Source organism: Juglans microcarpa x Juglans regia, chromosome 6D (assembly GCF_004785595.1).
Source record: "Juglans microcarpa x Juglans regia isolate MS1-56 chromosome 6D, Jm3101_v1.0, whole genome shotgun sequence".
NCBI classification, from domain to species: domain Eukaryota; kingdom Viridiplantae; phylum Streptophyta; class Magnoliopsida; order Fagales; family Juglandaceae; genus Juglans; species Juglans microcarpa x Juglans regia.
The window spans coordinates 8,711,277-8,726,844 of NC_054604.1; the positions used below are offsets into that span (position 1 = coordinate 8,711,277).

Sequence of the window (15,568 nt, forward strand, 5' to 3'; positions counted from 1 at the left end):
TAGATCTTTGTTGACTGTCTTTTTCTTTGCTTCCATTAACTTTAATAGTGAGTTTTTATGAAGTAGTTATCATTGATTACTAAATTTGAAAAATCCATCAACAAAAGGACTTTCAAGGGATTGGTGTGGATGCACTTAAAGGGATAAGATTCATTTGCATAAAAGATATTCACTTGTAACGGAAACACAGCTCAACAATTAATATTGAAGATCTTTAGTTCAACAAGCACATCAACAATACAGGTTGTGATTGCGCACGCCATAAGCACTGTACATATGAGTTAATTTTAAACCAACTCATCATGTGAAGATTGAACTACTTGGTACGTGTGATGTGATGTGATGGGTGGCTGAGCAATGTACATATGGATTATGGACAGTTTTGATTAGTGGTGTAACCGGTTTGATACGGTTTGTTTTTGGATAAAATTTAAGACCAAATCGGTATGTACCGATTTTACATTTTTAAAAACTGATTACGCATCGGTTACTTTCTTAAACTGGTACCTCCAATTTTACTAGTTCCGATTCTGTTCGGCCTGGTTTTTTGGTTTTAATAGTATTAATATTATGACATAAATTGTAATTAATATATTAATATATATTAATATACTAATGTATACTAATTAATTAAAGTGAAATGTAATTAATATACTAATATATATTAGTATTATTAATATATTAGGTATTTATCAAAAGAAATATGTTGAAGATTTATTAGTCCATAAAATGTTATTAATATATATATTTTATGTTTTATATATAAAAAAATAATATATATAATATTAAAAAAATTAATTTAAAATATATAATATAGTGAACGGGTCTAGTCCAGTCCGATCCTAAAAAGTATAGAATCGGAACATGATTGGTACTGATTGGTTTTGGAACTAAGGGAACTAGTTTTAGACCGGATCGATTCTACAGGTTCAGGCCAGTTTTTTAATTTTTCAGTTCATTTTTACATCCCTAATTTTGATAGGGTGAGTGGATCTTCCTACATATAGAATATTGATATGATAGGGTGGAAAAGATTCAAGTGTTGCTTTTTAATCCCATCTGTATCAAAGGACGACCGATAACGGAGAGAATAAACTAAAAGGATAGAGCTAATGCCATTCCAAATGCTACGAAAGGCAAAAGGGAATCGTTTCCAAATCTAAAAAGGCCCTTATTAGCTTCAACGAGTATGAGCATATTCAAGAAAGCTCATCCATTCGTCATCCAAACATAAAAGATAAAACAGAGAATATATCAAATAAATAAACCAACTTACGCATCGTTTGGTTATACAGTTCAGATGAGATGAGATGTTTTATTGAAAGTTAAATAAAATATTATTATAATATTATTTTTTTTTAAGATTTGAAAAAATTAAATTATTTATTATATTTTTTGTGTGAGTTTAAAAAAATTATAATAATTATATGAAATGAGATGATATTAAATAGTTTAATTTTGTATAACCAAATCAATTGATTCAAAAAAAGCATACATAATCGTCAAGAGCGCTAATTGTGTAAAAATGGACAAAATATCTTCATACAGAGAGGTGAAAAGACATCTACTTTCAATCTTCTTTGGCATCAATCTACAGTGTCAAAAATTCAGACGATATATAAAACAGATATGAAAACAAGATGGAAATTTATTACAAAGCATGAAAATTAACCATAGTGCACGACTCAATTACGTATGATAAGCAGAGAATATGTAAAACATATATGAAAACAAGATGAAACTTTATTGAAGTGATAAATTTCAAAAAATAGAAATTAACCCAGGAAATTATAATAGTTACGGAGGACACTACTAGTGTGGTTATCTTGAAGAATCGTGTGTTCGGAGCCGTGGTGGTGGAGAAAGAAATGTTGGGTTGCATGTGGAGACTGATCTGTGAGCAGAAAATCGAAGAACAGTGAGTTCGCTTGACATGCGCTTGATAGTGGGCTTGAGCGCAACTCAACCCGTGAGTTCGCTTGTAATGTGCTTGACAGTGGGCTCGAGCGAGACACAAATCCTAGTATTTGCTGAAGCCATGCTCGACACCCCGCTCGAGCTAATGTTTATTGGAATTCGCTCGAGGCGCACTCGACATGTCGCTCAAGCGAAGAACTTAGTTTTTGTCAGATTAGGGTTCCAACACTATTTATTATAAATATGTTCTATTTGACTTGTTTTGTACGACTTTCAGGATACTTTGAGAAAGAACAATTGTCAAATGAGTGTATATTGTATGAGAGAGCAAAAAGCCCTAGAGAGTGTGAGTTGAGATTAAGTGATTGTAATCTCCTTTGGTTAATAAGAATTCTGCAACTTTATGGACGTAGGCAATTTGCCGAACCACGTATATTATGTGTCGTATGCTTGATCGTGCTTGTTTTACTTTAGTTTGCCATCGTTGGTGTTTGTGTGTTTTCCAAACAAGAAAAACGGCGTTTATGCGTCGAGTTAGGGGCAGAGGTGCAACGATTGCAGATATTGGTAGTGGTAGGTGACGGACCCCATTTGGATAGTGAAAGTGTCATCTTATTATTACAACTTTTTCAAATTTCAATACAAAATATAATACACAATTCAACTTTTTCAAATTTCAAAATAATAATAATATTAAAAAATAAAATTCTAATAATATTTTATTTAATTTTCATCTCAACTTACCATCCAAACGGCACCTTTCATCATTTTCAATTTATAGACGATTTTAGACTACACCAGACAAATCGAGTGCGACTGTTTTTTATAATGAAAATCTTGAAAAACAAGATTTCCCCAAAAAAAAATCATAGAGGCCAGAGGAATCTCGTGCCCACTGTACTGTCGAATATCTCAAAAGGGAAAAGATGAAGATTTGCATGGGGCAAAAAACAAAATTACTCAGCACCCTCTGGAAAAAGAGTTGTAGGGTCACCTTTATGGATAAGGAAACTCTCCCACCTTGGTGCTTGGCTAGACCACCAAGGGCATCTCAGTGTTTCAGTTGCAGGCCGCAAGGTCAATGGGCGGTAATAGTGGCACCCAGATTAGATCAAGGGGGAAAATGGACTTCTAGTGGGTTTTGGGTTGGTACGGCGTTGGCGTGCAAAGATGAGTGAGAAGAGAATGGGGTTCGGGGGAATGGAAGGGAAGGGAAGGGCGTGAAGTAGAGAGAAGAGGAAAAGACCACTTTAGCTGTACAAACCAAGTGAGATGGTTTGTGTTTCATCTGCCAAATCAAACCAAGCCTAAAGGAAAAGTGGGGAGTTTTGATTTAATGAAACTGGTCGTTTTGAGTTTTGTATAGGGCATGTAGTGTAAGTAAACCGGAAAATGTTGTAATTACTTTCTTGTAAGTGAAATGGTACATTGAGAGCTTTCTTCTTTGGGGAGCTTTTGTAATTCTTTTGGTATAAATCTAGAGAGGGAAATAAAGGGGTATCAAAGAACTTGTTGGTAGTCTGTGGAGGTTGGAATTACCTCGAATAATTTCATTCTTATTTCCATTCTTGATTCAATAAAGTCGAAAAACGTTTCTTTCTATATTCTTCTCTTATTTTCTTGATCTTAATCCTAGTATCAAAGATGGAAGATCCTTTCATGGATGAAGGTACTCAAGCCACTTCAATGAAGGTGCAACAGGAAAGTAGTCAGAGGCAATAGGAGATGATGCAGGGTCAACTAGATTATCAACATCAATTGATTCATGTGATTACATAAAAGTTACATCAGATGACAGACGTGTTTTGTACTTTAATTGAAAACAATTGCATAGTTTCACCTAGGGGGGATGTGCAAGAACCTAGGGTGATTATGCAAGAAGATAGGGGCATCTTGCCCAGGGGTGTAAGTTTGGATTTTCCCCCAATTTGATGGGAGTAATCCATCTAGTTGGATTTTTAAAGCCAACCAGTATTTTGAGTTTTATCAAACTCCTCCCATCCAAAGGTTTTTGATGGCCTCTTACCACATGGAGGGAGAAGCTTTGATTTGGTATCAAGATGATGTTGATGGAGGACAGTTTACCAGTTAGGGATCATTTGTTAAGGCCCTACTCACTAGATTTGGGCCAACGACATATGATGATCTCATGGAAGCCTTGACTAGGTTCAAACAAACATCTACAGTGGTAGTGTATAAGGCCCAATTTAAGAGTTTGTCTAATAAACTCAAGGGTCTTTCAGAAAAACAGAAATTGAGTTGCTTCTTGAGTGGCTTGAGGGATGAGATCAGACTGCCCATTAGAATGCTCAATCCTATGAGTTTGAGTGCTATCTTTGGGCTAGCAAAGATTCAAGAAGAGTATGTATAGAGTTAGACGAAGGCTTTCAAACTAGTTGTAAGGATGAGTGATAGCCAAATTCAAATGACAGTTAACAGTATGGGAAAGGGTAATCAGAGGGCTTTCAGCCTAGAAAGACATCTTCAATGCGAATGGATGAGAAAACAAGGAAGGAATTATGCTATCATTATGAGAAGAAGTGGAATCCTCAATATGTGTGTAAGAATCCTAGAGTAGATTTGTTGCAGGTTGAGAATGATGAAGGTTGTGAATAAGAGTTGGTGAGAGTAAACGAGTTAGGGGTGGTTTAAGAAACAATAGGGGCAGAAGTGAATCAAGAAGGGTTGGAAGTTTCAATTCATTCTCTTTCAGGCTTCCCTAGCTCTAACACTATGAGGCTAATGGGAGTAGTTGAAACAAAAAGTGGTTATCTTAGTGGATTCAGGGAGACCCATAACTTCTTAGATCCTTTAGTAGCAAAGTTAGCAAGGTTGAAAGTCAAGGAAGGCCCTAGGCTACAAGTGAAAGTAGCAAATGGAGTGAAGCTGCTAAGTTTGGGAAAATGTGAGGAAACTAGTATCATGGTTCAAGGAAACAGATTTCCTATGTCTTTTCACATATTGACATTAGGAGGATAGTATTGAGAGTTCAATGGCTCAGAACCTCGGGACCCATCATATGAGATTTTTTGAAGATGACAATTAAATTCCATTAGGTTGGAAAGGAGATCAATTTACAAGGGTTATGTTATGGTGATAAAGATTGGAAGATGGAATTTAGTTTTTTAAGTCTTCAACCACGAGGAAATCGGCTGGTTGTTGCAATTGATACGTGAGGTGGAGGGAAGCAGTGAGGACGAGTTCCAGGATGTGTTTGAGGAACCTGTTGGGTTGCCTCCAACCATAAATTGTGACCACCAGATTAATTTGAAGGATGGTATACTGTCTATCTCAATGAGGCCATATAGGTATGCTCACTACTAGAAGATTGAAATAGAGAAGATTGTACAAGAATTATTGAAGTCAAGGGTACTTAGGCCTAGTCAGAGTCCATTTTCATCTCCTGTGTTGTTAGTGAGGAAAGCTTATGGGAGCTGAGGAATGTGTGTGGACTATAGGGCCTTAAACTAGCAAACAATTAAGGATAATTCCCTATCCCTGTTATAAATGAGCTTCTAGATGAGTTGTATGTGGCAAGAGTTTGTCTAATAGACTCAAGGGTCTTTCAAAAAAACAAACATCTATAGTGGCAGTGTATAAAGACCAATTTGAGAGTTTGTCTAATAAACTTAAGGTCTTTTAGAAAAACACAAATTGAGTTGCTTCTTGAGTGGCTTGAGGGATGAGATCGGGCTACCCATTAGAATGTTCAATCCTATGAGTTTGAGTGTTGCCTTTGGGCTAACAAAGATTCAAGAAGAGTATGTATGGAGTTCGAGGAAGGCTTTCAAACCAGCTGTAGGGATGAGTGACAGCCAAACTCAAATGACAGTTGACGACAGTATGGGATAAGAGAAGAAGATAAGAGATGAGCTCTTGTACCAACTATAAGAGATCAAGATCAAGAAAGTATGAGAAGAAGATAGGAAGAAACGTTCTTGGACTTTATTGAATCAAGAATGGAACCAAGAAATGGAATTATTCGAGGTAATTCCAGTCTCCATAGATTACTAACAAGTTATTCGATACCCCTCTCCTTTCCCTCCATGTATTTATACCAACATGATTACAAAAGCTCCCCAAAGAAGAAAGCTCTCAACGTTTCACTTACAAGAAAACAATTACAAAATGCCCTGTTTTATTTACGCAACTCGCCCTTTACAAAACTCGAAATGACCCATTTCATTAAATCAAAGCTCCCCATTTTTGCTTTAGGGTGTGTGTAGATGTTGAAGTGAGTTGAGTTGAGTTGAGTTGAGTTATGATGATAAAATATTGTTAGAATATTATTTTTTAATATTATTTTTATTTTGAAATTTAGAAAAATTGAATTGTTTATTATATTTTATATTGGGATTTGAAAAATTTGTAATGATGAGTTGAAGTGAGTTTGGTAACCAAACGCACCCTTAGTCTTCCAACGATCAATTCTCTTCCCTCAATTGCTAGTTCTTCACGTGCCCATGACAGTCTTTATTATAGTAATATTAAATACAATTTTTGAAATATACAAGTTTCACGGACCTCCTTTAAAAAAAGTGATGTCTATTATCAAAAAAGAATTTTCTTATGTGAGTTTTAAATTTAATCACTTTTTTTTAAGAGAGTGTACGAAACTTACATATTCTAAAACTACAAATATAATTTATCTTTTCATATATTATGAGCACATTGAGCAGTAATACACTCACAATTTTTTTAATAAATTTATTTTAAATAAAGGAAAATTCTATAAAATTGAAATTAAAAAAATTAAATATTTTGATGAAGTAACACTAAAATTAGAATAATGCTACTTGATCATCTGAAACCTACCATTCAGATGACCCTCTTAAAATGACACCAAATACAAACACAAAAGGTATGGATAAAATTTAAGATTTTAATCTTTCTCTTTTTATATTTTCAAACAGTTTTACTTTATTTTATTTTATTTTAAACATATATATTTTTAATAAATTACATCGAGAAGTAGCATAACCCCATAGCTAAAATATTGTAAGAGTTTTTTTATTTATCATTCATATATATCATATTTTTTTTTATTTTTTATTTTTATTTTTTCTAAATTAATTGAATTTTTTTTATTTATTATTTATATATTATATATTTGATAAAAGAAAAAATAAAAAATTATATATAATATGTGGTGTAAGAGAATTATGAGTAGAATTTTTGATATTGTATACTTAAACTATTCATTGTTAATAATTAGTGCAAGTAAACGTGTAGGAAAGAGTGGCTGGCAGCCAGAGCCGGCCATTGAGCTACTTTTTCCACACTACTGGGAAGGGAAACCAGTAGCTTTACGGCACCTTCACTCCACAGCATTTTGATTTGGCTGCTCTATCTCTCTCTCCTTCCTGGGGCACACCACACCACGGCCAATGGAGATCCCCACTGGCAGCCGAACCACTAGTAGTAGTGACCTCCAGAAGAAACGGGTAGGACTACTCTACGACGATCGAATGTGTGCGCATCATACACCCGACGACGATTACCATCCCGAAAACCCTAATCGGATTCGTGCTATTTGGAACAAACTCCAATCCTCTCGCATTCCCCAGAGGTGAATCCGAATTCTTCTTCCTCGTCTTTTTTTCTTCTTTAATTTCATTTATTTGTTTAATTAGTTTAGCTGCTGTTTCTTCCTCTTTCAGATGCGTGGTTTTGGATGCCAAAGAGGCAGAAGACAAATACGTTTTGTCTGTTCACTCCAAGAAACACGTAGACTTGGTCAGAGATATTAGCTCCAAACAGTTCAATTCCCGAAGAAATAGGATTGCTTCCAAATTTAATTCCATTTATTTCAACGAGGGCTCCTCCGAATCTGCTTTTCTTGCTGCCGGCTCTGTTATTGAGGTGCTCTTATTATTCAAATTTTTACCCTTATACAATTTTTAACACTTGTTTTGGAATTGTCTTTTCTTTTTCTTCGTTTTATCTTTCTTTTTAGCACTTCAAATTTATTCATACTGGAGAAGTTGGCGATTATACGATTATGTTCAGCGTTAAACGTGTTAATCAGGCTGTTTAGTGTCTCGGTTAAATAGGTTGCGGAGAAAGTTGCCCAAGGAGAATTGAGTTCTGCTTTTGCGATTGTTAGGCCCCCGGGACATCATGCCGAACACGATGAAGCCATGGGATTTTGTCTCTTCAACAATGTGGCTGTCGCTGCAAGTTTTCTTTTGAACTATAGAGTGAGGACCAATTTCTCCTAATTCAGAAGTTAAAAATGTTCATTTTTAAAATGATCGAAAGAGAGAAAGTTTTGAATTCATATTTCTTTTGCTCCGTCCGCTAGGTTGTCACCTCACTGCTTGTCTATTGCTTTAAATATGACAGCCAGAGCTGGGTATTAACAAAATTCTGATTGTTGACTGGGATGTACATCATGGTAATGGCACTCAAAAGATGTTCTGGAAGGATCCTCGTGTTTTATTCTTCTCTGTACACAGGTTTGTTGTACATTTGACTATTTGAGTTGATAGATCTTTTCTTTCTTCATCATCTCAGCTGATCAATATATTAGTATGTACAAGTTTTTGTGTGGTTCCTCTTGGGTTCAAACAATTTCTAAGGGCCATCGGATTGGAGGAACTTTTTTTTGAACTACCCGATGTGCACTTGCGGGAAAATCCTTGCCAAGGGCCTTTACATCCCTGGGATTAGTCAGGACTTTGTTCTCAGACACCTGGTACCAATAAAAAAAAGTTTTTGTGTGGTTACTTATAAAAACCTTCACTTATCGAAACAAGCTTTGGTACGGTATTCATTAAATTGTTTTTCTTAAAGAATTTTTTATTTGACATAAAGTAGGTTCTCATGCTTGTCAAGGACTCATGATACATTAACAAGTTTTAGCTTAGTTATTTTTTCAGCTTTAAACCTTTTTCATTGGATATTTAATATTTTTTTTATTGGCCCCGGGTGTCTAGGAACAGGGTCCCGACTAATCCCAGGGGTGCACTAGCCCTCGGCAAGGAGTTTCCCGCAAGTGCACCTCAGGTAATTCAAGGGAAAATTCTCCAGTCCAATGGCCCCTAGAGATTGTTTGCACCCAGGGGGATTTGCACCTTAGACCTGGGGGGAGCATACCCCAAGCCCAAGGCCTTTAGCACTTGAGCCAACCCCTAGGGGTTATCATTGGAGATTTAATACTGAAACTGAATTTCTTGACGTTGTGTTACTATCGGCAGTTCCTATTCATGGAGACTTATATATAGCTATCCTTCCATACAGGCATGAATTTGGGAGTTTTTATCCAGCTAATGATGATGGTTTCTATACAATGATTGGAGAAGGTCCAGGTGCAGGATATAACATTAATGTCCCTTGGGAGAATGGTCGATGTGGAGATGCCGATTATCTTGCAGTTTGGGACCATATATTAATTCCTGTTTCCAAAGAATTTAATCCCGACATAATTATAATCTCTGCAGGATTTGATGCAGGTTTGGTAGTTTTAACTTTGATTCCTCCCAATTTTCCTGCTTTAACATTTGTAGACATTCAGTCTGTCTTTACTATTTCATGCACTTCTGACAAATGTCATGGTAATGACCTAAATAGCCTTGGTGGTACCCCAAGTATTAGTATCATGCATCTAATAAAATGTGTACAATCATCATTAACTACTAACTCAACCGGAATGTAGAATCAACTTACATATTGAAGATGTTCAACGTTGTAAAGAAATTAACTTCATTCCATGAAGCCTTCGGATGTTTATCGAATAAAAGATTTAGTTTCACTCATTAAATACAGTGAAGATGAAAGGATGAAACTAACAATAATTTGTGGATCAGGTTGTTAAATGCCTGCCCTGTTATAATACTGTGAAACAATTACAAATGTAGTGAAAGTTAGAGATTACTCTAGGTGATCAGAAAGTATATTGACCTCAGTTCATGCCAAAAGGAAAATTATCAAGGTAAAAATTACTTTGATTATCATTGTTTGAGAACGGGAGATAAAACTGATGACTATATCCATGACACAATCATTATTATAATTACCTAGCATACAAGTAGCCACTGAACTTCATGGAATGCATGATCCTATGTTCCTTGGCATGAACATAATTGCAGTAACTTACACAACAGAACAACATTTGAATTTTCAATTTCTAATTGTGCTGTATTTCATTTATCCTGATTTTCTTGATTGAGTTGTTATATTCAATTATGTCATTTGAGGATGGCCTGTTCAATTAAACCAAATTTAGTTGGAAGGGCGTAATGGTGAGACCATGCAGTTGAGCATGAGTCTTGGCCCAAGCTTAGGCTCCACCTGCACTTTCTTTCTCATGGACAAGAGGAAAAGAGGTCTTTAGGAGTGTTCTCTTCAGAACTTTTGAGAACAATAGGATTCTATTCTATCGTACTTATCATAAATAAAAATAAAATTCTATCTTGCCAGTATGCTGACATTCTTTTTATAAATTACATGTAATTGTTAATTATTGTTTTCTATGCATTTACTGTGGTTAAATTTCTTTTTTGTTTTCACTTTTGCAATAGAGAATTGGTTTTCTGTGTATGATGACTCACAGAGTGCTTGTAGTGTTTGTTTTTAATTTCTGGGAATAAGTCTCTTCGAATTCATTGCTTGGAACAGCTCTTGGTGATCCTCTAGGGGGTTGTCGTGTCACACCCTACGGTTACTCGGCTATGTTGAAAAAGGTTAGTGAATATCCAATTTGATCTTATCTCTACATTTGTGTCATGATAATTTTACTTTTAGTGAATGAAGATACATATTGCTGTTAGCATAAATTGCATGATTAACTGTTCAACCAAGTTATACCGTTAATTCTGTTCAGTTTATATTTTTTAGCAAATACTATAGCAGAATCCTTGGCGATTAGAGGAATATTTTTTGTGTTTTTTGTCTCTGTGTTTTGAGTTTGTCTATATTCTTCGTTTTATTTATTTTTCAGCTGATGAGTTTTGCCCAAGGTAAGATTGTATTGGCATTAGAAGGAGGATACAATCTTGACTCTATAGCAAATTCAGCACTTGCATGTGTGGAAGTTTTGCTAGAAGACAAACCTATTGCTGGATCATCAGAGGCCTACCCGTTTGAGTCCACGTGGCGTGTAATACAAGCGGTAAAATGATGCCAGGCACTTCTTTTCTTACTTCATTTTTAGGGGAGTTAGGGATGAGGACTTATTTGTTTCTAAGTTTTATGCTAAGATATCCAAACCTCTCCTGTATCAATTTCCCTGTTTTTTTTCTTTTACTTTTTAAACGTGGCATATGTATCTGAATTTTTTTTTTTAACTGAGGCAGATATAATCTGTTTTACAGGTGCGCCATGAGTTAAGTGACTTCTGGCCAACACTTGCAGATAAATTACCAGCCAATCTAATTAGTCAAACCGCAGCTTCTGTTCCTGTAATGCTTCTCTTTTTAGTTGTGGACATAATTTAACTTCTGTTTCATCAAACTTGCAACAGTGAATATAACGTGTGGTTGGTTCCATTTTACTACGTTTACTTGGAAAGTAGTGAATTTTTGAGGTAGAATATGACTGAAAAGCATGATAATTCATCAAATGTTCTCTTTTGCATAGCTTCTGAAGAAAGAAATGTAAGTAATGTAGAGAAGATATGTATCTATCTTATAGTAGGGATTATCGTAATCACTTTAAAAGCAGATTTTTGAGTGGTTTAAACAAGAAAGTTTGTATACTATTATGTTTGATATATTGTTAGTACATTCAAAAGGAATTATCATATTAAAAAAGAAGTGCAATTTCACAAAATAAGAATTATTCAGTATCATACAAAACTTAATTCACTCAACCCGTAAGTCTTTAACCATAAGCACAAAAAATTATATTATGTTACAAATATGCATAAATGTATGCATGCATTTTTTCCCTCAGATTATGAAAATTATTAATATACTATTTATACCAAGATCCCTGATATTAATTTCAGAAAACACCCTCGCAGTTCAGAAATAGGGCCCTAAAAGTGTTTTGAGAGATCAGTTGTTGAAAGAGATACAAATCAACTGTAATAATGCTACTCAGTTAATTGTTCTCTTCCTTGTGTATGCGTGCCTAGCCTTAGTAATGGATGCTATATTTTAGCTTCTGGAGTGAAGATCTATGCTTGATTTTTCCTTCGTGGGGTAAACTTTTTTTCCTTCTTCGTGAATGCCCCCTAGGGAGAGGGGAGTAAACAAGTGACCTCATGAGTTTCCCGAGTGTGGGAATGGGAGAGTGGATTAGTAACCTCTGCTTTATGAAATGTGGTGCCTGGTAGCTTGTGCCACCCTCCCTTGGGGCTTTAACTCTTTACTGGTTTTGCATGGAAAATAATCTCGTTCTCTAACTTAGTATATTAAGACAATTGTTTTCTCCTTTAGAACATTCTGTTCTCGAGCTCTGATTCGGAAGTGGAGGATGACAATGGCACTCAAAGATTGAAAGATCTTGAGGAGGTTATTCAGCCCCTGTCGAAGCTGAAAGTTGATGAAGATGGTCAGGGTAAAGAGAGAGTCAAAAGTTCCTGTGAGGTATTGATTTTCTTGGTCTCTTTCATTTGATATGATGAGTTCCAAACTGAGTGCAGATAAAGTTGCCACTCCTAACCCCTGGCGATCGGAGCTTTCAAAGATTGACATCTGGTACGCTACTTTTGGATCAAATATGTGGAAACCAAGATTCTTGTGCTATATTGAAGGTGGACAGGTATGATTACAATATTCCAAAAAAACTCCTGTGATATTGACTTTAAAGATATCTGGAAACATATGAGGTTCAGTAATTGTAATCAGGTTTTAGTATGTGTTATCACAAGTTTATTCTAGGAAATGAGTCCACTAATGTGGTACATTTCCCTCTCCCTTCTTTTTCCGCTGCTTGATAGGGTCTCAGGAAAAGGAAAAGGCAACTAGTCTGTGCTAATATTTACCTCACTCCCATGTCTTTTAGGTTTTGATTTTCTTGTTTTTGCCATCTGTTGTTAGAAGTATACATGCTTTGTGTTAGTTGTGGAAACCTTAGCTTCCTTGTGGGGAAAGTATGTCGATGTGTTTGTCTACATGATTCGATGTTAAATTTAGAGTACCCCAACAACATAATAAAACTGTGCTTTGGCATGCTGTTGGATGACAATTGCAATTTATAAAGTTTTGTGAAGCTGATTTTATATCTTGTGTTTTACTGCACCATACTCTCTTATTTTTAACGTTTGTGAAATGACTTTAAGGTGGAAGGGATGCAAAAGCCATGTTCTGGTTCAATGGATAGAACTCCACCAAAGGAGATTGTATGGAAGTCTTACCCTTATCGTTTGTTCTTTGGCCGTGACTCTTCAAGCTCATGGGGTCCTGGAGGGGTTGCTTTCCTAGATCCTGAAAGCAAAAGCCAGGATAAAGCTTACTTGTGCCTCTATAGAATCACGTACAATATTTTATTGTCTTATGGCTCTCTTTTTATTTTTAAGATAAGAAATTATGGCACTCTTTTTTATCAGTAAGAAATTTTAGTCGTTTTAGCAAATATCTCCTATTTGATTATGGCTCTTTGAAATTGAACTGTCAGTTTTAGACATCCACCGAGAGCTTCTTTTTTTTTTTTTTTTTTTTTTTTTTTTTTTTTTTTTTTTTTGTCTTATTATATGTCTTCTCTTACAGGCTGGAGCAGTTCAATGACGTTTTGGCTCAGGAGAACGTTTCAAGTCATGACATGACTTCTCCTTTGTTTGATTTGGCTGCTTTAACATCTATCACAAGCAAAGAGCCCAAATTCCTAGACGCTCTCCCGGTATGCCCTTTATGGTCAAGGTCTGGATCTATTTATTGATGAGATTAGACCCGTTGGATGTAAAACATGTGTCTCACAACAGGATAGAAGAATGTGAGGCCATGGATTCAATCCCATATAGGTTTAATTAGTTGTAATTAATCTATAAAATAAGAGAGAAAAAAGTAGTTGTAGCTAGTTATCATCATAAATTTATTCTTGCTTTGCCTTACTCTGTGGAAACTGCTTAATATTTGTGCAGAGGGGTTGGTATCGAAATGTCGTTTACTTGGGAAATGAGGACAACTTTCCAATACTGACTATGACGTGAGCACCAAAGAATACTTCCCTCATTAAACCCTTGTTTGCAACTATTCAACATCTCATTTTTTTTTTTTTACCTCTGTATAATTTGTATATTAATTGTTTGTTGTAATCCTGAATGGATGCTTAATGCAGATGCTCGCATTTGGATGTGATGAGCTTCAAATCGAGGGAGCTTCCCTTGCGGGGACCGTGCAAAGCATATGCAGCCACCTTGATAAAGGGCCTGGTGGGAGGAGGGCTGCTTTCAGAAGAGGAAGCCATGGCGTACATACAAGAAGCTTCTACTAAACCATTGTGATTGCAGCGTCTCTCTGTATCTCTTTCTCGTTGTAGACAGACAAAGTCAACCGAATGGGAGCATTAAGGGCAAGTAATGTACATGTATATATTTGAATGCAATCTTGTTAAGAAATATTCGATTGCAGGCTTCTACAGTATTTGTTCAGAGAGTTCATATTCAATTGGGTTCTCATACTATTTTGGCAATCCTTTGTGTGAGAGAGAAATCAAGTGACAAAATTCATCACCCACTACTCTCTCTCTCTCTCCTAAAGCCATACCTCCACTTTATATTAGGAGATCCAGTTTCGTTAGCTTCTCTCTCTTTCACCCATTTTTAGTACTCAATGCCAATTTGTGTCGTTTGGCAGAGATTTGCATTAGATCTCATATAACTAGTGAATTTCCTCTTAACTCTGTTTCTAGCCCGATGGAAGTATGAACGAGTTGGTGCCCCTGTTGGTCAATCAAACTTGTGCATCACAATCGCAAACCAAGTGAAATGCGTATACAATTTTGTAGCATCGGGCATGACCCAAATCCAGGTTAGCCCGTCATATTGGTAGAGATTTGCCGCAGTATCCATGGCAATATAAGTTCATTTGAGAGGGTGATCTTCCCCCACTACTTCTTGGTCTTTTAAACATATATGCGTTTGACGTAGAAACCTTCGTAATGTTTTTCCCCCACTACCAGGAGCCAAATGTCTGAGAAGTAATGTTCGACAATCCGAGTTAGTCTTAATTGGATTGATTTAATTAAATGAGTGAAATCCCTCAACTCTAGACTACTGATTTCATATTGGGCTTGTATCAAAGTTGGAGGACTGACAAAAATTGTCGCCTCTACATGTCGGGTTTCGGGTTTAAATTGTGTGTGTCAGATCGAATTGGGATAACATAATTGCAAGTCAGTCCTACTCCGAGGCTTTTTTCTACTACCTCAGGCACAGAATACACAAAATGCATATTGGAAGTCAAAATGCAAACCAGGGAGAGGCTACTGCAATGTATATTGGAATTGAAGAAGCAAAAACCAGGCATGTCAAAAAACTTGTCATTGCAGGTGACTCCCTTGTAGTAATGCAAGCAGTACATGATCCTGACAAATGCTCAGACTGGATCATTCAACCCATAGTGAAAGACATCAAAAATACTTTACAACACTTTGACAGCTGGGAAACAAAGACTCAATTGAATCGATGCGCTCATTCTATTGTGCAGTAGACAGCGTCTAAGAATTTGACAGGATGCATACCCCACAATCTCATTCTACCATACCT

At 36.0% G+C, this 15,568-nt stretch overlaps 1 protein-coding gene across 2 annotated transcripts; it reads left to right on the top strand.

Moving 5' to 3' along the window:
* The first annotated feature begins 7,136 nt into the window (after window positions 1-7,136).
* On the top strand, window positions 7,137-14,437 carry LOC121234219 (histone deacetylase 5). Of its 2 annotated transcripts, none has more exons than XM_041130079.1 (14): window positions 7,137-7,486; window positions 7,578-7,779; window positions 7,971-8,117; window positions 8,263-8,375; window positions 9,160-9,371; window positions 10,537-10,601; window positions 10,859-11,029; window positions 11,232-11,318; window positions 12,300-12,420; window positions 12,506-12,624; window positions 13,145-13,338; window positions 13,572-13,721; window positions 13,943-14,007; window positions 14,140-14,268. In XM_041130079.1, exons 1-13 carry the CDS (start codon window positions 7,305-7,307, stop codon window positions 13,998-14,000), a joined length of 1,821 nt encoding a protein of 606 aa, XP_040986013.1. In that variant the 5' UTR covers window positions 7,137-7,304; the 3' UTR covers window positions 14,001-14,007; window positions 14,140-14,268. The 2 variants fall into 2 exon arrangements, with proteins under 2 accessions (XP_040986013.1, XP_040986012.1); XM_041130078.1 differs by having other exon boundaries at window positions 7,138-7,486; window positions 13,572-13,701; window positions 14,140-14,437.
* The last annotated feature ends 1,131 nt before the right edge of the window (window positions 14,438-15,568 follow it).